General features: G+C 30.7%; 1 protein-coding gene across 1 annotated transcript; it reads left to right on the forward strand.

Annotated features, from left to right (window-relative positions):
• The first annotated feature begins 5457 nt into the window (after positions 1–5457).
• Positions 5458–24032, forward strand: LOC145313505 (uncharacterized). The gene is made up of 4 exons (XM_080152942.1): positions 5458–5688; positions 16019–16172; positions 21042–21200; positions 21677–24032. The coding sequence occupies exons 1-4, from the start codon at positions 5543–5545 to the stop codon at positions 23291–23293; spliced, it is 2076 nt and encodes a 691-aa protein (XP_080009068.1). The 5' UTR covers positions 5458–5542; the 3' UTR covers positions 23294–24032.
• The last annotated feature ends 353 nt before the right edge of the window (positions 24033–24385 follow it).

The raw sequence follows: 24385 nt of genomic DNA on the forward strand, positions 1-24385 counted from the left end.
ACCCGTAAAGTCCTACCATTAGGGATATTGTCATCCTTGTAATTTATGAATAGAAATAAGAAGGAAATAGTTACAAAATTATAAATAAAGAGAATATACTTAAACCTGACTTTATTTTAATATTATTTTAATGTTTACTTTAAAACCTAAATATCCTATCTTATAAAGAAGTGATGGATTTTTTGTCCAAAGCTAAAAATCTCAAAAACCACTCACCTGATTGAGCTCTCTTTTTTAGGAAAGTTTTTTCATGGTCTGGAATTGTTTTCATCTATTTTATTTTTAGATTTAAGCTTTGGGATGGTTTTAGTCTTTTTTACTTCCCCTCTTATACTTCTTTGAATATAGAGCTCATAGATACTAGGGGCGACGTCATTAATTATCTTCAAGATAGAAATACAGAAATTTTCGGAACTGTTTAAATCAATTGAGATCAATTCTAACAACATTTTAATGTTTCGGGAAAGAAATTTTTTTGTCCAAATATATCTGAGGATATTAAGTAGAACCAAAGTGTTTAAACTCTTTTCATTTATAACTTTACATGTGAAGATAATTTGCAAGATAAATTTAGAAATTCATTTATGAAATTCATTAATACATCATTCTATCCTTCAATAAGCCAGAATATAAATTACATAGACGCACATTAACACTTTCTTAATTATATGAGCGAAGTAGATAATTATCCTAGGATACAGACAAGTTTTATCAAAACAAGGACAATTTTATCTATTAGATGAACAGCAATAACAAGATTACAAATTTAAAATAAAATAATTATACAAATTTTGAGGAGATATCAAAAGTTAGCATACAGACTGAAACTTTTGTAGATGTAAATTTGAAGTGTAGTAAAATTTGTTAGATAGATAGATTATGTACTTTAACATAGGGATATAACAAGTGAAAAAATTATTCAATTTAATGCAATGTTAAACACGAACAACTGGGGTAATGTTCTTAATGAATTAAACCCACAAATTAGTTTTGAAAACTTTCATGAAGTATTTGATTGTGCTTTTAATTTACATTTTCCCATCAAAGAAGTTAAATTTAATAAAAATATTCATAAAATAGAGGGATTTATGACGGGAGGGCTTATGATTTCTAGACAAAAAAAACTTGAGCTAGGGACAATTTATTCAAAAAATAAAACACCAGAAAATAACATTGCATATACAACATATAGGGACATTTACAATAAGGCAATAAAAGATGCAAAGAAAATTTTTTACAGGGAACAACTTAATCAAAATAAAGAAAATCTAAGAAAAACCTGGCAAACTTTAAGACAAGTAATCTCAAAATCAAATGACAAGACATCGTGTATAGATGAAATAATTGTCAATGATACATCTTACAGTAATAATCATGATATTTCTAACAAATTTAATACTTATTTTACTTCAATTGCTGATGAAATTGCCAGCCAAATTAACCCTTCCCCACTTAATCCGTGCGACTTTATTCCTGATACAGACAGTGTATTTAAGCTAAGAGAAATAAATATTCATGTTCTTTTTAATTTAGTGAAAAAAATGGAAAATAAAAAGAGCTCTGACATGTTTGGATTATCAAATTGTTTATTAAAACAAATTATAAATAGTATTGCCGTACCTCTTGTTCACATTATTAACCAATCTATTAAAACAGGTCAAATTCCTTCACAATTAAAAATTGCTAAAGTTTTGCCAATTTTTAAATATAGTAACAGCTCTAAAATGGATAAATGTAACCCTGGCAATTATCGTCCAATAAGTTTGCTACCTATTTTTTCAAAATTGTTAGAAAAAATTGTATCTGAACAACTCACAAGATATCTTGAATTTAATCAAATTATCTATGAACATCAATATGGATTTCAAGCAAAAAAATCTACACTACATCCTATGATCCACCTTTTGAATTATCTAGGACAAGCAAAAAATGAAAATTTAATTACTATAGGGGTATTCTGTGATCTTGCTAAATGTTTTGATACAATTTCGCATACAATTTTATTAAAAAAACTTAAAAAAATTGGTATACATGGATTAGAATTAGAATGGTTTAAAAACTATTTAAGTAATAGAAATCAGTTTGTTTATACAAATGGCGAAAAAAGTGATTTATTAGGAATCAGCAAGGGTGTCCCACAGGGAAGTATTTTGGGTCCAATTTTGTTTCTAGTTTATATCAATGATATTAAAAATTGTACTAGCTTAATGACACTACTCTTTGCAGATGACAGTAATTTTTTGATATCAGGAAAAGATTTGAATGAGATAATTGAAATACTCAACATTGAACTTAAAAATATCTGTGATTGGTTTCGTTGCAATGAAATGTCTCTTAATCCAACTAAAACTAAATTTATGATCTTTAATAAAAGGGAGGATTCCATAACTTGGGAACAAATTAAAATTAAATTAGATTTTAATAATGAAAATGAGAATGATACAGATAAAATTAGATATTTGGGTTATATCAACCAACAGAGTGAAATTCCTGCAATTAAATTTTTGGGTGTGTTTATTGATTCTCAACTTAACTTTAAATACCATATTGAATATTTAAGGAAAAAAATATCTAGAAGTTTGTTTTTAATCAATAGAGTTAAGCATATATTATGTGAAAAATCCTTAGTAACTCTATTCCACTCTTTTATAAATAGCCATTTATTGTATTGCTTGCCAGCATGGAGCTGTGGCTTAGAATCATCTATTAAGCCTTTAGTAGTTCTACAAAAAAAAGCTATTAGAATTATACACAAATCCGCTTATAACAGCCATACGCCACCTTTGTTCAGGAAAATTAATGTTTTGCCTATTAAGGAGCTATCTATTTATACAAAACTACTATTTTTTTATGATTTTATTCGCTGGAGGCTACCAAATTCTTTTGATGGTGTATGGATTAGAAATAATCTAAGAAATCAGAGACAACTAAGAAATTCTAGTGAGTTTTATATTCCAATAGCCAAATTTAAAAAAATTGAAAGGTTTCCATTCTTTTCATTTCAAAGACTATGGAATAATTTTTGTCATGAAAAAGATCTTTTAAATGAGAATATTCCTAAAAAAACATTTGCATTAAATCTTAAAGATGAACTTTTTAAATCTATATGTAATATTGAAGAATGTAATGAATGTACTTAAAATATATTGATTTGCCTGGATTTATTAAAAACCTTACATTATTGATTACAGAAATGATTTTAAAATTTAAGAAAAACTAGCCTTAGAATCTGTTGTAACCCTTCTTTCCTTCTCTTTTTCCCCTGTCCATTTAATTTTACCTACATTTATTTTGACATTATTATTTCTTATTTTTCTTATTAACTTAATGCCAACCTAAAAAAGGCAATGCAAACATCTCGGATACGCATATTCCTACTTTTAGGGAAGCCTAATCAGTGCCACACATAACATCTAGTGTTAGTCATGCAATTTAATTTTATAAATATTATGAAAAATTGTAAAGTACACCTGGTACTAAGCAGTAGCTTGGTGTACTATTGTATGTACTGCTTCGTAAGACGGGGCGTAATCTGTCACTGAATAAATGTTTTTTATGTTTTTTATGTTAAGAATACAAAAAATATAGGTATTATTGAAATTGAATTGACAGTTCTAACATGTCTGAATTAATGAAAATTTAATAACATATTTTAGCCAATAAAAAATATAGTGATTTTAGAGCTTCGCTTTTATGGATGTTGTCATTCTTTTTTACATTTTTGTATAATTGTTCCCTATCTCTAACTCTAAAAGTTGTTGTTAATTATCATATTCGCGCGATACGGATAGGCTGCTAGAAGGACGCCTCTTTAATTCATTTCGGCAACAACTATGTATTGATTTCCTTACAGTACACAGCTACTTTATAACTAGGGTCTAATCGGATGATACGGCTATACGTATAGAAAGACGCCTCTTTAATGCATCACGGCTGTATGTATTGATTTCCTTACAGTACACAGCTACTCTATAACTAGGGTCTAATCGCGCGATACGGCTAGGCTACTAGAAAGACGCCTCTTAAATGCATAACGACGGCTACTACAACTATGTATTGATTTCCTTACAGAGCACAGCTACTCTATATCTAGGGTCTAATCGCGCGAAACGGCTAGGCTGCTAGAAAGACGCCTATTTAATTAATCACGGCTACAACTATGTATTGATTTCCTCATAATGCAAGCAAAGCTACTCTATAATAGGGTATAATCGCACTATACGTATAGAAAGATGCCTCTTTAATTCATCACTGCTACTACAACTATGTGTTGATTTCCTTACAGAAAGTAAAATAACTAGAAAGTATTGTTTATCAATCATAATCATTCAGAAAGAAGTCTATTTAATTTTTAAGCGGCAAAGCTAAAAAAGAACAAGAAATGAATTTCATTAATTAATTACGATTTGTTCTGTATTATTGAATCTCTGTAGCTTTTAGGAGTGCAGCTACTATAAAGTTAAGTTCGGTCAGATGTTGGTTATACTTTGCTATTACTTCACATAATTTTTTTTTCCAGGGGGGGGGTAATTTTTTTCTTGGTGGGATTTCTCTCGTGAAGATAGTTATGGACTTATAAGAAGCTTCCCTGTCAAAAAAACATATCGGTTCAGTGGTTAGGCAGTTTCTTCATCATGCACACATCCCGTTACTTTCATAAAGGGATGCAAATCAATAAACCTTTTATTCTAAAGCTTTATGACAAATCTTTATTATTTGATTAAAATCTTAAGTTGAAATTATCTTGAAAAGTTAACCCTAGTCATACCAAGCAAAATTATTCCATTTTAGCTGGAAATCCCCCTCACCCTTTCCCCGCAATTTTCCAATGACACCCCTCCATCCCCCGCCCTTTATGACCACCGTTTAATCCCATTACCATTGCAAGGGGGGTTTAAGAAGAAGTGTTTCGGGGGAAGGGTCGATATTGGGGAGGGTGTTTATTCAAAATACTACAAAAACAACGGAAGTTGAAAGAACATTTATGATTAATTCATTTAGATATGTATAAAGAAAAAAATATCAGAAAATGCTAATTGATATAAGTTAATTTCTCATATGAACACGAAAATACAATTTCTTTAAAATATCCACACTTGGTTACAACAATTTCAATAACAGTGGACAAAAAAACTTGCATAATTTTGTTTTATAAACGTATTTGCTTAAAATGCATAATGTAAACTTCTCATCTTTCTTTTCAGAGCATAATGCTACAATTAGTGGTGCAGCTACTTAAAATCTAAAGTTTTCTTTTCTATTACTAAATTATGATTTTGTAATTCAACTTTAATTTAAAATCTAGTTTTCTTATATTTGCTGCTCTATTATTGTCGTATTTAATTTGATACTCTTCAACTTTAATTTCTAGATTTATATATTTCTCATCCGTTATGTATAAACACCATGAGGGGGGGGATGGGAGGGGTTAGAATAATAATAAGAATAATAAAGCTCAGTTGGTTAAATGTTGACGTGGTGAAGTGAACATAAATTGCATACTAATACGATTCTAAAATAAACAAAAGTGATCAAGACCCCCATGGAGGGTTTTATTCATATATTGCTGTTGCTATGCCCCTTGGAAGGGTTGGTGGCCGGTGGGGGAGGTAGGATGTTGGACCCGCCGGGCAGAGGGTCACTCTGGAGGGCGGGTATCAAGTCCAACCAGGATTATGATGATCACAGGTACGCTTTTGTATGAATAGTAGTGAAGCTACATATTAGTCATTGGTGACAAGTATTTTTTTATGACTCATAATGCATAAAATCAATGAAATATTATATAATTTGTTAATGCATCTATAAACTCTGTAAATAGGATAAGTGCATATTCATTCTATTCTTTTATTAAAAGTTAATATACTGCCATTTCATTTAAGGTATAAAAAGTGGCAATTATTTATGAACTTATTTATCCTAATACTTAATGTAAAAGTTTAACATTTCCAAGATAAATTTCAAGGAGTTTCTGTGCATATTATTGTATTCTTCATTCTTCTGTGATAGCTGTTCTACGTACTGACAAATTTATTCTTGTTAATTTCTTGAATAATACCATCAATTTGTCTAAATCCTTAGTAACCAGTTTCTAAGTGATCTTTCTTCAATAATAGTTGTACTCCTTAGGAACAAAATTGTCCTTGTTAAAAATTATTATAACCTGTTGTATCAACCTGTCTAATCCCTTTAAAAACCTGTCTTGCGGTGCTCTTATTCGTTGTTCATTAATCTTTTATTGTTTTGTCTTAAATGGATCATATTTTATTAGCTAATATTTTTATATTAAGTTGCATGGGATAATAATCATAAATCATGTATAGTTAATAAGATTAAATCCTAATTTGTTTGTTTTTGTGGATCCAATAATCTGATTAGTACCTTCTAGAATTGTTCTTTTCAGTTGGTCATACTCGTAAGGAACTTGTTTTTATTCCATCTTTTAATATCTTAAGTGACTGTGAGTCCCAACTTGTACCTGTTATGGGCTATTGCATTCTTCCTACTTTTACAATGATAATGTCGTGTATCTGACATAACAGCAGTTAATGCTTTATAAACGTCTGTAAAGCTGAGATTCAAACCAATTACTCCATGGAAAACAATTAACTCAATAGTTGTACGTTGAAAATTAAATAAATCTTATGAAATTTATTTGCTCATATAAATAGTTAATAAATCATATGTATTAATTTATTAAATCTTAATTTTATATAAATAATTATTTTTTAAGAACCATTGTCCTATTCCCATTTATCTGTATGATTAACTATTATTATCAATAACAAGGATATAAGAAAGCGGAAAAGCAAATCAGGCAATTGTTAATTTAATTTTATATTTCCTTTGTTTTTACAATTATTTACAATTACATTATCAAGCCAAATGGTTGGAGAAATCAATAAGCATGTACTGTACTTATTTCATCCCAATTCATAAATGAGCAGGAAAAAAGTTTACATGGTTAATCTTTAATAACAAAATTCTTGTCAAACCAACGCATTTTATATTCCTTTACATGCCAACCTATTTCTAGACTACCCCTCCTATTTTCTTTAATTGGTTAAATAGGATAGAGTTATGGGAAATAGACAAATCAATATTGTTTGCCAATAAATATTAATTTCCCAATTGTCCTGTTTGTTTTTATGCTAGGGAAATGGTTCAAATGAAGGAATAGTTATTTCTCGCATCGTATTATAAACGGCTTTCCGCGGATGTAGAATGTACAATTATAAGATTAAAACTAGTTTTTTTAGCCCCGAGGTGCCGAAGGCACCGGCTAAAAAAAACTGGTTTTAATCTTATGATTGTGCATTCTATATCCGTAGAAAGCTGGATATAATTCGATGCTAGACATAGTTTTTTCGTATGAACCGGTTCCTATCCACCGGATATGAATGAATACGAGAAAGACGTTTGTCAATCGCTCCTATTTAGGGAGGATATTGGATTAAATTAAATACTCTTAAAATCCTGTGAATAATAATTAAGAAGTCCAATGAGTACGGTTTGTTAAAAATGAGTGATATTATAGATTTTTCTGCAATAAACAGATTGTAAGAAAATTATGGAAAAAAAATAAAAATATATCCTATTATACAAGAATATTTTACGTGTATGTGTAGCACAACCATTAAGTCCATAAGGTACCTCCTTCCAGGAGGCTAAGAGCAGGCAGCTACTTGTATCATATTGAAGTAGTAAGTTTTTTTTTGTCTTTAGCTTAATATTTTGATAACCAGTAAACTGATTTAGTTCTCAAATTGTTCTGCCCATTTCTATCCCATTGAATGTAGAGTCTCTGCATAGATGCTAGGGGCCTAGCTGCCAGTACTTATTGTTACATTACATTTACATTTAAAATATTTATTTCATTTTGAAACAATATACAAGAAAAAATTAATAGTAAGGTTATAGATTTTGGGTTAAGTTAACAAGATAGTTTTACAAATGGTAATTTTAATAATATAATATTATGACTTATGCAGTTAGGAATTTTGAAAAATTGGATATGAGATCGTTTTCTAGGCCTGCTTTCTCAAGAAGTTTAAAGGTAAATTGAGTTACTAACAGAGAGTGTGCAAACAAATTATTTTCATTCCAATTTAAAAATTTTTCTTCTTTACTGATTTTCATTGATCTATCTTTAGCAGCTAATATAAGGTGTGATAATTGAATATACTCATTGGTTGAAAAATCTTCATAGTACATATTATACAGATAAAATGTATCTTTAAGAAATATAAATTCTGGCCTGCTTTCATTATATTTATCGTCAAGAAACAGTGCAAGTTTATGGCTAAAAAATTTTGGAAACAGGCATTCAAAAATTTCGTGTTCAGTTGTGCTTTCTGTATTACATTTTAAACATAAGTTTGTGCTGGATAATTTAAATTTGAAAAGTTTATTTTTACTTATTAAAGTACGGCTGATTTGCTCAATAAAAAAATTTTTATAATGTAACAAGATAGGTAGGTTGATGATTTTTTTAAAGCTCTTCGTCAAAAGTTCTTGGTCAGGTACAAATAGATTATCTCTTATTCTTGTTTTGAGCGCAGGGTGTTGTTGGCAAATTTTCTCTCTGTTTATTTGTTTGAAGAATAGAGAGTAGATACTCTTGTTCTCGTTATGGATGGCACTCAAAGGTTTGTTCAATTTCCGGATGTGGTTTTTTTCAAAGCTTGTAAGTGGTACCAATGATCTGGCAGCTTTGACAACTTCGTTCAACTTATTTATTAGAGCTAGGTCAGGGATTGTTTGAAATAGATTGGCTTTAAGTTGGGGCAAAAAAATAGTTTTGTTGTTAATTTCGCGAGTCTCAAGAATTGATGCAATGGTTATTTTGTTGGCCTTTTCTAAGATATTTACATCTTTTTTATTAAAAGGAGTTGAAATATTTGAAAAGTGTGAAGTTAAAATTGGGGAATGAAAAAATGTTTTTTTATTTGTTTCAATGTCGTGGAAATATGCAATTGCCTTTTCAAAATATTCTCCACCATTACAGGGGTAAATTGCTTTAAATATACTCAAATGTTTTAATAAGGTTTGGTAACTAAAGTTTTTTAGCAGGGAGGAGATAGGTAAATGTTTATGTGCAAATAAAATTCCAATTGTGGTATCTTTGTGTATGGCAGAGTATTTGAGGCAATTCATGAAACTGTTAATAAAAATAGAAAAGGACTGTTGTTCTGGTCGCAGCATTTTTAGCCCACCATTAACCAAATCTAGCTCTATCCTGTGTGATGCTATCTTGTATCTAAATGCTAAACTGCCATCAGGTTTCTTGATACTCCATAAAAATTTATTAGAAATTTTCCAAATTTTTTGGCAAATTTCTTGTCCTGGTGGAAAAACTCTATAGATGTGAAATGCCAGGGAGGATAGTAGGGAGTTACACAGGTTGCGACGTTTTAAGATGTTAAATCCAGATTGCATAGGCATACTGCAAGCTTTTCTCTCAAGTTTAATGCATAATTCTTTGTAAGTTTGTTGTCTTGCATATTCAAGGTCAAAACTTAAAAATATTCCCAAGTGTTTTATTTTGTCTACAATTTGACCGATTGAAGAAAGGTTTTCTGGAAAAGTGCCAAAAACTAGGATTTTGGTTTTGTTAAAATTAATACATAGACCGAGACCTTTTTCTAATTTAGAGAGTAAACACTTGAGTTTTAAAACATCTGTTGAAGTTTTAATTTGAGTAATTGCAAGGTTGTCGTCTGCATAGCTTTTAGGCCTTAAATGTGCATTGCCAATTTTAAAAAAAATATGTTTCAGACTTTTGCTTTCAAGTAATGCAATAAATATATAGTTTAGAATTATGAATTTTGACCCTGATGGTGGATCCCCTTGGCTAACTCCACGTTTGTACTTAATGTACCCTGAAAAAAAACCATTAATACAGGAACGAAACCGGCCGTTTTTTGTCAAAGTTGTAAAGGCTTGAGCGAAATTACCTTCAGGGAATATAAAAAATAGAATGTCATCCATGACACAGTTAAGAACTGTGTCGAATGCACGATGAAAGTCAAAACTTATTACTTGGGCATCTTGTTTAACTTTGACAATTTTATTAATAGCTGTTGTTATATTTAATGAAGCATTCGCCATATTTCTCTTAGGAACGAATCCAAACTGTTCACTGTGCACAATTTTATCTAGATGCTTACAAAGTTTCTTATTTAAGGCTTTAGAAAGAATTTTGTAAATTATTTCAAGCAGGGCTATGGGGCGAAAATGCTCCGGTAAAGATAAGTCAAAACCTTTTTTGGGAATATAGATTATATTCCTATCCTTAATGTATTTAAATGGACTAGAATCTATATCTATAAGATATAAATTGTTCAGTGCTTCAGTGATAAATTTCGGCAAAAAGTTGATTAAAAACCAAAATAGTTGTTTTGGTTCAGAACTATTACCAGGAGCTGACGTGCTTTTCATGGAATTTATGCAATGTTTAAATTCTGCAGCATTAGAAAAAGGATTAGTTAATGATTTAATTTTAGGAAAAATTTTGTCTAATGAAAGGTCATATTCATCCAAGAGTTGTTCTAAATTTGAGCTAGGCAAAGTTTCTGGACTTACAATGTTGGCATAGTTATTGGCAAAAATTTCAGAAATTTCTTTAGGACATGTAATATTTTTACCATCAATTTTAAATTTATAACTTTTTGACCTATTTTTCCTAATGTGCCTGAATGTATAGCTATTATTTCCGCCGTCTGACTGAATTCGTTGCATTATTTTAAATTCTGAGTTTGAATATACTAGAATTTTAAAATATTCCTGTTGTTCTGTTTTAATATGTGTGATTTGTTCCGCTGTTATGCTGCTTGGATTGCATTTGATTTTGTTGATTAGCTCATCGATTTTTTTCTCAAAATTTTGGACTTTTTCACAATTTGCAAGTTTATGTTTAGAAAAGTATTTATCATGTTGTTTTTTTAGATGAACTATTAAGTTAAAAAAAGCAGAGGTTTCATGATATTCAAGATGTGAAAAATCTAATTCATTTTCTAGTAATGTTGGATTATTGAGATAAAAATCCTTGCTGTTTGTAATTTTTCCAGGCTTAGCATTATCTATGAGAAAGGATATTGTTTCTTTTTTTAATAAATCAATAAAATCTGCTTTGTTGAATAAAAACGTCTTCCACTTAGGTGGACTATAAATAAATGGCTTTTTAAGGAAAACAGTTGCATGTTTATGGTCAGAGAAACTATTGTGTTGAAATTTGATAGTTGAGAAGCCATCAATGTTAGTAAAAAAATGATCAATTGTACTAGTATGAAGCTTTCCATTGCGTACGGCATGCCAGGTGAAATCTGGTTTGCAATTTAGTTTTTCTGTTAGATCAAAAAGTCTGAATTTTTCAAGAACTTTAATTAATTTTTTTGCTTTTGTTATGTGATTTTTAGACTGAAAATCGATATTGAAATCGCCATACAGGCAAAAAGAAACAATATTCTCTCTATCCAAGAATTTTTCAATGTTGTGTAGCACTTCTAGACATTCTCTTATATTATTAGGTAGATAGACTATTACATTGTTTATGACCCTGTTTTTTAAGTTTAACTTAACAAAAACGGCATGTTTAGAATGAATAACATGAAATGAGTTAAGATCTAAAGTTTTGTGTCCATACAATAGTATGCCTCCATTAGTGTTGCTTGTTTCTCCTACATACTGAATGTGATTGGGTAATTTAGGGGTTTTTTTGTCAGGTTTTAATTTTGTCTCAAGTAATGCATACAGCGTAGGGGTTCCATAATTATTGTAATAGTCTAGCTCCTGAATTTTGGATGATACTCTGCTTGTTCTGTAAGATCCATATGTCTGCCCTAAAGAGGCATTCAGGCCTCTAACATTTCCAAAAACAATGTTAAAGCTAAAATCCTCAGTCATAATCTAAAACAAATAGAATTAAATATATATATACAAGATATGGGGGGGGGGGGAGGGGTGAAGCACACCCCAGAAAGGGTTATAGAAGCCTAACTTCTATTTTTCTTTGCCTGAATTTTAATTAGTCTATGGCTTCAGACCAAGCCAAATACACAATTGTTACCTAAAAAAAAACACCAATGAAAGATTTCCCGTACATTTGACATTTTTAACACTTTGTCTACAAATTATAGTATGCAAGGGTTTCTTACTATCATTATCTTTTAATAAAAATAGCTGTAACGAATTGTTACTATTTGCCAAAAAAAATTAGCTCTCTATTATAAAAATAAGGATGTTAACTTCTACAAGGGTAAGCTCTAAATACATCAGAAAGGGTAAGTGAACAATAACTCTTGTAGAGTGTCAGAACTTAATAGTTGAATGTTATTTTTTAAGACTGAATTTTTTAACTAATTTGGAATTCCAAATAAGTAAATGTACGTTCTTACCATTTAGGATTTGATTATAGAGATGCTACACTTATAATATTGTAGCTATAAGTCATTATACAACAAGGATGACAACATCTATAACAGCGAAGCTCTGAAACGGTCATACAAACAGACATTAATACTTGTATAGTGTCAGAACTGAATAATTATAGCATAAATGTATAGGAGTCAAAGCAAAAATGTAAGTAAATTTGTTGAAAAAAACTGCTTGATTCAGGACAATGTTTATGGACATATTTACATTTTTAGGACTTGATTATAGAGTTGCTTCGCTTATTACATTATACTTTGTTGTCCCAGGAATCAATATACCAAATATCAGCTCAATCAGATGATAAGTTCACATAAAAATTTTTTGCTAAAAAAAACAACAAAAAAATCAACATGTTTAAGATGGACGTACGGCCATATTGGTAATGATTATAGAGTTGCTCCGCTTTCTAAATCATACCTAACTACTAAGGGAATCACCAAGCAACTTTGAATCGATAGGACAATTCTAACATGCCTAAATTAATGAAAAAAGCTATCCGTGACGGACGTAAGGACGGACCGACCCTAATTATAGAAAAGCTTCGCTTTTAAAAATGAATGAATAGTTTGTTATTTTATGTGAATATAGCTAATAGTTTTTTTACACGTCTGAACTGAGTAGGGGTGTGTTTGGGGGGAATGGGACGGGGTGGGAGGAAGAAATTTGTGGGTAAGTTTGATAAGGAGATTGGAGGATGGGGAAATTACTGTTATAACTATAAATATAAGGGTCCGAAATAATCCCTGTGTGAAGAAAGCTTGGAGTTGTAATGGGAGGAGGAATTTGGGATTGGATAAAACCAGTTGGGGGGTGGGTTGGGGTACATGTGGTGTTGGGTATATGGTTTGATGGGGTGGGGTTGTTGTAATTTGGCTCATTTGTGGTGTTAGGAAGATGGTTTGAAGGGGTGGAGTTAATGTGACTTGTCCCATTTGTAGCTGGTTGGAGGGGGAAAGGAGGGGGGATTTTAGGCAAAGTCTCATCTCTCCCTTTGAAAGCTGAAATAAAAGAAGAATTAGGTCTGGGAATTTTTTTGCCCCTTTCCTGATTGATATCTTCTCTTTGTAGCGGCCTCTTTGAAGGAGATCTAGTAGTCTCTCTATTTTGTGTACATCCTGTGTTGTCCATGCTCTTAGCATTGTCTCTTTGCTCTTGTCCTGCCAGCTTATCTGAAATCAAATTATGCAGGGTTATTTTGGGGGGAGGAGGAGGAATGCCTTCGCATGCCTGGATCTTTTTCACATGTTCTTTGATTAAATCGGCCAGGGATGGGACTTGTTCTGAGTTTTCTTTGGCAGAAATCTCGGAGCTAAAAAAAGAAACTGTTTTACACTCTTTTGTTTTGCTCCATGAACTGTCATTCCTGCATTTCACCTGATAAAGAGGGATAATTACATTATCTGATAAACAAAAGTTCGAAATACAATATTTGGAGATTTCGTTGTTGGCCTTCAGATTGTGTAGGATGCTAGTTGTCTGTTTAACTCTGCTTTGTACGTCTGGAAAACCTGAAAGAGAAAATTGTATATTAGGCTGTTGAAGTCCATTGGCCTTGCACTTGTTGCGTAAATAGCTGACGGCCTGGCTTCTGTGAGTTTCAGAGCTGAAATAAATGTTAATTGGGTAAGATGTATGTCCTGAACCATTTATTTTGGACTGTAGTTGGACAATCTTGACTATGCTAGAGCTATTGCCAAATACTTTAGCGATGGAATCAAAATGTGAATCTTTGAATTTCCATTCACTTTCTAGCACAGATATTCCTAGGTCAGATACATTAGGGATGTGAGCAGATGCACCAATTCTGGCAAGCAGGGGGTCCAGTGAGTTACTGTTTAGATTTTGTGGTTTAGGTTTTTCTTGAATATTCAAAATTTTTTTCACTTTTTTCACTTCCATGGTCGATGCTTTGTTCTTCTCAATGTTATCAAGAAGAGCTTTGTTAGCTTTATTTTCTGTTTCAAGTTTAACAATTCTGTTTTCGAGATTTTTAACTGTTAGTGCCAGAGCTTCAAGCTCAGCATTTTTGTCACTTTTAGTGTCATTCGTTTTGTTGTTTTCACTGTCCATGTTCATTAAAAAAAGTCTTTCCTCTCTACCGAAAAGAGGCATTTAGGTAAAGAGGGGGGGGGGGGGGGGGTAGCTATTATAAAAATGAGAATTCTGGATTAAGTGGCAAAAAAAAGAATTCATATATTTCAGATGGGAAAGGAGTTGTTTAAGTTAATAGAAAAAAAAAACTGCATTTAAGTTAAAATTGTTATGTAAGATGTATTATGATAAGACAGGTGATAAGTCAAATGTAGGGGTATTTAACCCTTTATTCACATAATTTGAATATAGGTCAAATATCACACTTCAAGGACATGTTTCTTCCTCAAGGTCACAATTGGAACTGATCCCAGTACTTATTGTTAAAAGGATAAAACGAAGGGAGACAAAAGGAAGTGTAAGAAAATGTTGAAAATATTTACGTTGTTGACACTGTTGTGAATATTTTGTAATATTTCAAGTGTTTAGAATTGTAATGAAAAGTAAACATTAACTACAGGACTCAGAACATGCAACGTGTCGTTCTTTCAAAACAACATTAATAGTTTAGATTTAGCTATATATATCAGATATTGAGTCATGCTTTAATTTTATAATGCTAGGCAACGCAGTAGGTAATGCGAAAATTCTTTGAATCTTTACCAAAAAAACAAAATAATCATGACAACAATCGCAGACACAGCAATCATTGTTACTGTTACTAAAACAATAAACTGTTCATAACTTCATAACATATACTTAGCAAAAGGGCAAGTAATTTTAACTTTACACACCCCTTTACTCAAATAAAACAAAGCAAATCAAGATTTAGATTAGCTATAATTTTTTTTACCAAATATGCTAAATTGTATACACACTGTTTTGCGTATTTACACGAAGCAATTCTTTAGAATCAAAACATTAATTCAATTTTTCAAATATTCACATTTTTCTCAAAGAAATAATTAACACATACTTTCATTATTGAGTGTTAGGATTTTCATAATGTTAATTGATTTATTTATCAAAATCTCACTTAGGGCATTCATACACATAGCCAGTATGCTTAGAAGCGCAGCTACTTTTGGCAAATGTCTGTTCGTCTGTATGTCATATATAGTTAGTTTTTTTACTGAGACCTGCATTACCAACACAAATATTATATTTCTTAATATAAATTACATCCCATGAAGGCTCAAGTTTCAATTCTATTGACAAAAACATAATTAATTGATAAAATCCTATCCCTTTGGCTTTTAACTTACAATATTTGGTTGTTAACAAAATTATTATTTTAATTCCATAAATAATAATATATTATTTAGGCTGTCGATAATGCGACTCTTTCCTCTATACTTTAATGTTAAGATCTCTTAAACGGATGGACAGATTATTCCACAATTTTTAGGAAATTTGATTAATTTTCATGGGCTACACAAAACTTTGTTCAAGGCAGGTTTTGAGCTATTTGGAGGAGGTGTAGTTATTATGTCACTACTCCCTACCCCATCAAAATTAAAACCCCATTAGAACTTAAGTTTTTATTTGATTTTAGGTTGAACTGCGGCGGGGTTGACCGACAGCATCGGCAGTGGTCCAACAAATGCGGCGTGTGCGGCGATGATTATGGCCTGCCCATGCCAAGACCTCATGAAATTGGAGGAGAGTTTGGTGAGGGAATCATCTCAAGAAATTACTCACAAAAGCAGGTACAACTTAGACAAAATAAAATATTTTAGAGGGTAAAATAAGAATTTGATTGTCCTGTAATAGGAATTAGTCCCTAAAAATAATTATTTTAAAGGATATCAATGATCTATCATACAGTAATTCAAGGAAATGTTTTATACGTAGCAGACTAGCTTTAGCGTAGTTACGCTATTCTTGGTGAAAGTTTTAGTTATCCTTAAATTTACACTTTAAATTTCACATGTGCGTTATGATCATTGCATATTAAAACCATAAAGGGAGATGTTTTCATCAATAAAATTATAATAATGGTTTTATCACAGTTTAGAAGGTAAATTATTACGTATATTTTTTAATACAAAGTAGATTTATGCCCTCCTGTCTATATGTATGTTCGTTTGTCCAATTGAAATTTTGGCTTTGCTTTTTAGGTAATATACCAACTGTTCATATCAAGGATTTAGGCGAAGGTCCTAGAGGCAAGGGAAAATCCACTAGTATATCTTTTAGGACAAATTGATTATATTCCTTCAAGTTATTGCTTTGTTGAGGGTTTCCTGATTCAATTTTCAGAATATAAGAAACTGTCTCTGGTAATTTTCATTGGAAAGATATTAAACTATTCAATCATATTTGGGAAATTAAGAAAATTTTAAAATTGAAATCTGATGGGTTATTCATATATATACCACTGCTGATTTTAAAGTGTCCACACGTTTCAACATAGATAAGATAATCTTATTGGCAATGCTCTTATTAATAGTATATAAAAGTCGTGCCGAAAGTGCTCCCTTTTTAAAAACACAAATTACGCGGCTTGTGTTAGTGGTAGAAAAATACTACGCATACCGTTAGAACCACTCTGAGCTCTATTTTTTGCAGGTATAAATACCATCTTTATGCTATTTTACTTTAGTAGCGACGTTGAAAAGTGTGAGGAAGGTTGGAAAACGCAAACTTGTTAGATTTGGAGTTTTTTCGAACAAAATCTCTTGTTAAGTCAATACTGTTTACCAGAAGACTTCATTAAATGTTCTGCCTATCAAATTCTTATTTTCACACATCTGACGAAGCAGAATTAAAAATTAATTAGATGTCTTATTTTATGAGGTTGTTTACGCCAAGATTCGAACCCATAACCTTCCTTACAGATAAAAGCCTTTGTTTCTATGAAAATTTACTGTATTATGTAAACACCGAGTGCAATGGAAAATATGTAAAGTCAAGTAGCTTATCCCAGTAGGGGAGCTACATATATGAGCCAAAGATTTTACTCTTATGCCAGCCCTTTAAATTAAAATTCCTAAATATCAACAATTAAATATTAGTTAGAACTTTTCAATGCTTTGCATATCAAACTTTCTGCTTTCCAAAGATGTCCTAATCATTTTAGATGGCATGTAAAATTTTAGCTAATTTTTATTAATCATATTTTTGATCATTTAAACCCATGTACTACGTAGCTAATCCATGATTTGCCCTATCTTTTGTAAATCTTTAAATATTTTGACATCCTACTCTGTCATATGACATTTAGGGAGAGGTACAGGTAAAAATTTTCCGAAATATTTTTTATTAAAATGGAAGAAAGAAATATATATCTCGCAATACTAGTATATTTTTACTAGGGAACAGATTATACAAAACCAAATTTAAAAAATAATAATATAAGATTTTAATCGTTATAAAACGTCACTTAACGGGTTTTGCAAGTTACTCAATAAACAAATGTTTTAAACAGGAAAATATGTTTTAAGGTTTATGTAAGATATCTATTCTATATTGCTACCATTTGTTCTAAAAACAATTTAAGTTTTCTGTGCATGTTTAACGAAATCGTTAGAACAATTCCTACCCCCCCCCCCCCATATTACCTCATTTGGTGATTTTTATGCTCATTGCTTAAATCGTATTAATTTTGCTATGGTTTTAACGTATTTTGTTATGATGCTATTTAGAGCCAAACCCTCAGGTTTTGTTTATCAAAAGACTTGACCATGTCCTTGATGACATTGAAATCTGTTGAGTATCACATTCTTAAGATAAAAATCTGAATTGTTATCAGTTATTGTAAGGATATAAACCTATGAATATTGCAACGAATAAAAGGATACGAAAATGAACTAGAATTTAATTGTCTTAAAAATTAGATTCTGCCTTAAGGATTTAATTTGTCTTTATTGATATTATGACTATATGATCAGACAAATATATTTTATTTCTCTATTTGTTTTCTATTATAGATTCTCTGTTATAGTTATTTATTCACAGTTATATAAATGTTGATTTAGGTAGCGAATTTTGCAATGTTTAGCCCTATTAAGACACATTAAAATTAGTTTCAAGTGTTCATTAAAAGTAATTGTTTCAAAAAGGTAGATAAAAACCCTATAAGAAGATATGTATACCTACAGCTTACAGGATTTGGGTTAAACTAGGTAAATTTATCTTCCTCAAAGTGTCGTTTTATTGCCTCATATAAAAACTATTAATACATGTAATATAACCTTTAGTTTATCTCTATATCTTTACTGTTCGATACTTGAATGGTTTTATTTCTTCTAGAACTTTAATAGTCATTTATTTTGACAACAATCCAAAGACTTTTTAAAATAGCTTTAAACCATTCAAGTACTTATCTAAAGCTTCCTTAAAATAAGAAAACTGATTGGTTCAGTGGTTAGAAAGATCTTAACAGACAAAAAACCATCTATAATACAAAGTAGAATGATATCTGTCCGTCTATCCCTTAAGATCTCGGTAACAACTGAACCGATCGGATTCTACTCTTCAGGGAATATACCTACTGATCCTGAGGTGGTTTTAGGCTATTTTCTTGGGGGTTGGGACTCCCCCAACCTCCCTTAAAAACAAAAAATCCTCTCACCATTTTTTTTTCTTTTTAATGATTTAAAATATTGGTGGAGTGGGGGCTCTCCAGGTAATAAAAGATTTAATTATACCTCTTGGGGCAAAGCCCCTAGAGACTAGGGGCGAAGCCGCTAGTATTATATAATACAATGGAATTAAATTAATTTTTCTCATTTAACAACAATAAAGACTATTTTGTCTCAAACTTTTCCGATAGCAATAAAATTAACATTTAGAAAAATGAATTAATTCAAGTTATATCTTGATCTAGATAAAAGTTTTCAATTATATAACAGTATGATGATAATAACAATATACAATATATACATCTGTTTTATAGACTAGCTCTATTAACTATAGTATAATCAATATATAGAAGAATGGTCTTTATATATTAGTTCAAATGTTATTAGCCAAAAAGTTTCCAAATATTACAACAAAGTAAATTATCTAAATATAGCGAACTTGAAATATTATATAACTTATATTATTGCGCTGCAATTATTTTAGCCCGCTAAGAGTTTCACTTTTTTAGAGAACATATAAATCTGCTGTAACATCCAATGGATAATAAATCCATTATTGTCGACAACCGTGCTACTTCAGAATATTAATTACACCACATGAACACTTATTATTGAATGCCCCATTGAATTTAGAAATGAGAAAAGAATAGTGTGTGCTATGTTCTAGTACTATGCAGGGAGGGAGAGGATAATTACTGTTAAATAATTTACAACCCTTTCCCCCCCTTATATTAACTAACCATTAGAAAAAAATCGAATTTGGGCGGAAGATTTCCTTGTCGTCCAATGATCTATCCCTTTATCCCTGGTAATATGTTCTGGTGTTATGTATATTCTAATTTATTAATCGATATTTCAAGTCTGTTTATAAGAGCGAAACTACTTTATAATTTACAGATACATATTAGCTTAACAGTTTTGCTTTCCCTTCGTTTTAGAATTGTTTTATATCATAAAGTGGCAGACTTTTCTTATTTAATGATTTATTCCTTTAAGAACAAATTATACATAATTAAATCACATAGTCTTGAAAGGGGGAGACTAAGATCAAATCTATTAGATTAAATTTTCAACTATTCATTTCAAGCAAACAAAACTGTTCTTGTGTATTTTTTTCTATTTTGTGATTCTTACCTTTTATTAAAAATAGCTATAAACCTGCCCCGATCACTTTTAAGCTTGCTTTCTATAAAGTTTACCTAAAAATCGCAATCCTCAATATTTATTTTCTGAAATGGTAATAATTGTATGAGCCCTAATGTTTATTTTGTAAGAAATACAATCAATATAACAGTCTATTTATCTACCATTGTCAGGATGAAGGGAAATAATATTTATTTACTTTATTTGTTTTTCAGAATATCTTTTGTGTAACTGCAAAATTCTAATACAAAAGTTTTATGGGGATATAGGTATTAGACCAATTTTCATAGACTCATTTAAAACTAAAATATGTTTTTGATTTATGAAATAGATTTTATTATCAAGAGATAAAAAAAAATTCGTAATAGCAACATAAATATTATTTAGTCACTGAATTATAAACTTTAAGCGGTTGAAGTCTGAAATTTTTTATCCTTTTGAATATTTTTTACGTTAGTTTTGAGGTCTATTTTAACTCTATTGTATATTTGTCCATCTGCCTTACTTGTATGGGCACAAGTGTAAATGTAATTTATTAATGATTATCTTTAATCTATCATAGATTATATATTTCAATTTTCTTATTCATAGGGGCATTCCATTATTATTAATTAAGTATTAAAGGCCAAAAATATTAATTTTATTTACAGTTTTTTCAAAGTAACCCTCCCCCCCCCCCCCTCCCCAACTAAATTACTTGTAGTAGCGGAGTTGTAGAGTAGCTGTAGAGCCGAATATACAGCTTAACATTTGGAAGAACAATACAATTAAAATAGCAAACTATTGTTATTGGTGCTCTTCATATGGACATAAATCAACTTGTTTAGTCAATTTATTTTTTTATTTTAGAGGATCGAGACACGATTTCAGCTGGTTGGAGTCCAGCGTGGATCTTTCTACCTGGAGCTTTGTAACCTGGATCCGTTCCTGGACATGGACAAACTCCAGGAGAATTCAATGGCTGTACAAGATTGTTTGTCTGAGACGAAGTTGCAGTTAATTGGGCAGGTGTAGATTTATAATTATTCTAGAGCGTATGATTTGGGTTTTGCTTTTTTACATGCATACAATACGCCGTGAATACCATATTTTCTTGCTAATAATATTAGTTTCTTTGTAATCTATTTTTGTTTTTGAAGCAACAGGCATATCTTAAATCTAAATTTTAAATTTATAAAGAAATATTAGTATCAAAGCTACATTTTAGCTCGCGATGTCCGTTCATGAAAAGGTTGGTTGCAGAAAATAAGCAATTTTGATCCTATCACTCAAACATAATTAAACACATACACAGAAAAAGTAATGGCACTGAAAAGTTTCATGTGAGACGTCATAAAAATACGTCTTAATCTATCTCTTTATTAAGGGTTTCCTTTCCCACTTCTCTCATCCGCCCTTTTAGACATATTTTTTTATGACGTCACACATGACATTTTTTTAACTTTAAGTTTGTTTTGATATTTCTAACATATTTTTTTTTTCAGGACGACCCCTACCTGTTTTATCCAACTCCAGAGAACTCGGATGGAACAGACCTGAGGTTGACCTACCAGCTACCAGACAACCTGTCCTGCACCCACTGCCTACTGCGCTGGAGATATCTGACCTCCAGAACCTGGGGCAAACTGGAGAACGGAACTGAATGCCTTGGCTGTGGCCCGCAGGAGGAATACAGAGCTTGTGCTGATATTTCTATAGCACCAGTAATAGACCTTCAAGATACCTCTACTCCAGACTTGTCAATAACAAACAAGGACAAAATATTCTTTAAAAATTCTCACCAAGAAGATTTTAATACAATTGACAGATCCAACACAAAGGAAGTAAAATCAGTTCATGGTTATATCATATCTAGACCTGATTTAGCTCCCATTAAATTAGAAGATCTTAATCCTGAGGTAACTGATATCAAAGATGATATTATTGTCAACAATATAGCCAAAGACACAACAACAAACAAGAATATTGAAATTACTGATCACAAATCTCCTGAGCTGACTGTAGAAGATTTGATAATCAATGATTCTGAATCAATTGCACAACCCATAAAATATTTTGATGACTCGACTTACTCAGATGCAACTATATCTTCAACTGAAAAAATATTAGAAGCTTCAACTTCTCCAGAAGATCCATCTTCTATAAAAATGTTTTTTAGTCCTGTTGTACCATTGGAAACAATAGCAACAGAATCAACTACTGTAGCAATTGAACCATCAACAATTCTTACTACAAAATCCACTATAGTTGAAACCACAACAATCAAAACTACAACCTCTACAAAAGTTTATAAGATTGAGACATTTTTCAACAATGAAAAAACACTTGAAAAAAGTTCAACTGAAAATATGTTTTATCATAAAAATATTGCAAATGTTGAGTTAGCTACTGAAACCATTACTGAAAACAAGCCTGATGACAACAATAATTTTGTTACATTTTTTGATTCAAATGACTTTTATACCAAAGAAGACTTGGGACTGGATTTATTTGACGTTAAAAGTGCACCCCAAAATAATTATGAAACATATAAACAAGATGATGAAATCAACTTCAAAGAAGACAGATATTATGGGCCCACAACTATTGGTCTGGGAATGTTTTTAAGCATTCCGTTCACATTCTTTTTCTTTTTCATAGGGTTCATATTATATGTGAAGAAAACCTCATCAGTAAATAATGAAAAAGAAAAAGAGGACATATATCAGACTCCAAGAATAGTAACTCACGGAGGGTCTGCTCCTGCTTTATATGCCACTCTACCTCAAAAGGAAGATAAACATGTCAGTGATGATATGGTAGACTATGCCGTAGTTCCTGATGTCATACCTCAAAATTCCAAATCCATTCCTCAATCTCCAAATCTATCACATTACAGTCTGAATAGGCTAGAAGATATTAAGGTAGAAAATGGGGAGGAGGATCCAAAATGTTACACTCCATTATTCCAAAGAAATTTGGCCTCCAATAAATCCATGAGAAGGAGTAAAATTGTATCCAGTAAGAGGTGGGGTAGTGAAGATTTGGACGATGCCTTTTTCACCCTCCTGGCGACTAGATTGGCGAGAAAACAAAGTAAACCTGAAATTACTGAACTTTGAGACATTTAAGTTTTGAACAATGTTTTGTGAAAATAAACTAAACAGTGAGGATGTAGGTGGACACCTGTCTACTTAGGTGACGAAACTTCTTTACTCTAATAGTTAGGATTTTAATTATATTAATAAGAATCTTTTTCATTCAAGTTTCTTTGTGATTATTAATCTTTATTTTTGTTATAAAGTAGGATATTATTTCAACCTATATATTTCAAAATTCTATGAATTTAAGATATCTTTAGCTTTTAGCAATCATTTTCAATTCATTTGGTCCTTTATTTAATACAATGTAAAAAATGCTTAATCAAATAATTTAAGCAATGGGGTAGTTTTATCTTTAAATCTGATTCTCATATACTAGGTAGTTTTCTGAATCTCATATTTATTTAAATAACACTATTATAGTATGTTATTCACTTTTGTTCACTAAAATCCATAATAAACCCAAATAAAAAAATATAAACCAAAGATGAAAGGTTTCGTGGTTATTTTTAAAAATAAATAAACTATTGATAGAATCTCTTGTCCAGTACACTATCATTTAATTTTTCCAAATTAAACAATAATTTAAACTTGTAATTAGCCATTTTTAAATAAAACCTATCTTAACCTTAAATAATAATCATAGGGTTCGCCAAAGTTAATTAATTTTTGTCAAAAATGTTCAAAAAGTTTTAAAAAACTTTATTAGGTTTATTAAGGAAGATGTCAAACAATTATTAAATTTTATGAAATAAAAAAATATAATGTTAATGATCTACTTATCCTATAAGGGATATTATAATTCATTTTTAAAAGAATAAGAGCGGAAGGGAGGAGGGGTATTTTTTATCCAATTTTCCTTTAAATATTTTTAATATTTAAATGAATTTTACGTGTCATATTTATATTTATATAAATTGTCAAATATACTGAACCTATTTGTGATGTTTTGTTAATATCCTGTTTTATAGTATTTTATTGTTCGACATAAAATACAAAATTGTAAAAAAATTTACGTTTTTATTTGTTTTTCTAAAATAGCGTGGTTACTCTATAAATGTTAGTGTCTGTTAATATGATTCCATTTTCCTATTTTTTTGGTATTAACCTTTA

This window comes from Acartia tonsa, chromosome 3 (genome assembly GCF_053477335.1).
Source record: "Acartia tonsa isolate MP-2025a chromosome 3, ASM5347733v1, whole genome shotgun sequence".
Taxonomy (NCBI): Eukaryota; Metazoa; Arthropoda; class Copepoda; order Calanoida; family Acartiidae; genus Acartia; species Acartia tonsa.

Excerpts from the sequence above, each read along its gene's own strand:
- LOC145313505 (XM_080152942.1), top strand. The coding sequence starts at position 5,543 with ATGGAGGGTTTTATTCATATATTGCTGTTGCTATGCCCCTTGGAAGGG. Across the intron at positions 16,173-21,041 it reads GAAATTACTCACAAAAGCAG|AGGATCGAGACACGATTTCA; the intron begins GTACAACTTAGA and ends TTTTTATTTTAG. Across the intron at positions 21,201-21,676 it reads AGTTGCAGTTAATTGGGCAG|GACGACCCCTACCTGTTTTA; the intron begins GTGTAGATTTAT and ends TTTTTTTTTCAG.